At 68.3% G+C, this 936-nt stretch overlaps 1 protein-coding gene across 1 annotated transcript in view; it reads right to left on the minus strand.

Annotated features, from left to right (window-relative positions):
* The window catches only part of FCHSD1 (FCH and double SH3 domains 1), a gene marked incomplete at its 5' end in the record, with an annotated part of 6,135 nt that overhangs the window by 1,855 nt on the left and 3,344 nt on the right, over window positions 1–936 (minus strand). Inside the window, 4 exons of the mRNA XM_017733401.1 lie at window positions 4–124; window positions 232–315; window positions 406–636; window positions 842–928. Coding sequence (XP_017588890.1) covers window positions 4–124; window positions 232–315; window positions 406–636; window positions 842–928 — 523 coding nt within the window. The remainder of the gene's footprint in view (window positions 1–3; window positions 125–231; window positions 316–405; window positions 637–841; window positions 929–936) is intronic.

Raw genomic sequence — 936 nt, forward strand, 5'->3', positions numbered from 1 at the left:
GGCGGGAGCGCGGGCGGTGCAGGGCAGAGGGGCCCGGGGGGCCGAGCCCAGCCCCCGAGTCACACCCCAGGGACAGCAGGTACTTTTCGGGGACGTAGCCGACCTGCCCTGCCTTGTTCCGAGCCTGAGGAGGCAGAAAGCATGTGAACATCTCAGGTTCCAGAGTGGGGACAGCCTGGGGACCTCCAAAAGGTGTCCCCCAGCATGGAGGGGGGCTCAGCCCGCTCCCACCTTCACCCACTCCTCTGCGTCACCGTCCTCGATGATCTCCAGCTCCTCACCCTGGCTGATGGACAGCTCATCCGCCTGGCAGCCCTGCAGGAGACGGGGACAAAGTGGCAGAGAGGCTGAGGTGCCATCCCTGGGCGGGCAGGGTGAGGGCCAGGCAGGCAGGGCCGTCCATACCTGGTAGCCAAAGATCACCCGGCAGGTGTAGGGGTAGGTGCGAGCAGCAGGCCCAGGCTCATCGTCCTCGTCCGGCTCATCACTGTCCTCGTAGTCATCGAACTCGGCCGGGTCCAGCCCTGTGGGGGTCTCCTCGCCTGTCCCCACCATGGCCCCGGCCAGCCAGGCATCCACATCCAGCCCCGCCACCCGCAGCAGTCCCAGCCGTGCCTCGGCCTTCACTCGGCTCACCTGGGGACACCACACATTGTCACCGTCCACGGGACACCTCCAGGGGCGTCCCAACCCCACAGACCCCACCCCCAGTGTGGTGGCACCCCCAGCACCACACCCCAAGTGCAGCATCCCGGCCACCACTCGTCCCTGTCTCTGCATGCCCCACCCTGGGAGTGACGGACCTCGAGGCCACTCCAGACCCCCTGACTGGGGGACCCACCTCCGCCTTCCGGATGTTCTCCCTGGCTTCTTCCATCTGCCGCTCCACAGCCGCTGCTTCCGCCTCCGGCCCCTGCTGCCGCCCGGCCTCCAGCC

Source organism: Corvus brachyrhynchos, unplaced genomic scaffold (assembly GCF_000691975.1).
Source record: "Corvus brachyrhynchos isolate BGI_N302 unplaced genomic scaffold, ASM69197v1 scaffold545, whole genome shotgun sequence".
NCBI lineage: Eukaryota > Metazoa > Chordata > Aves > Passeriformes > Corvidae > Corvus > Corvus brachyrhynchos.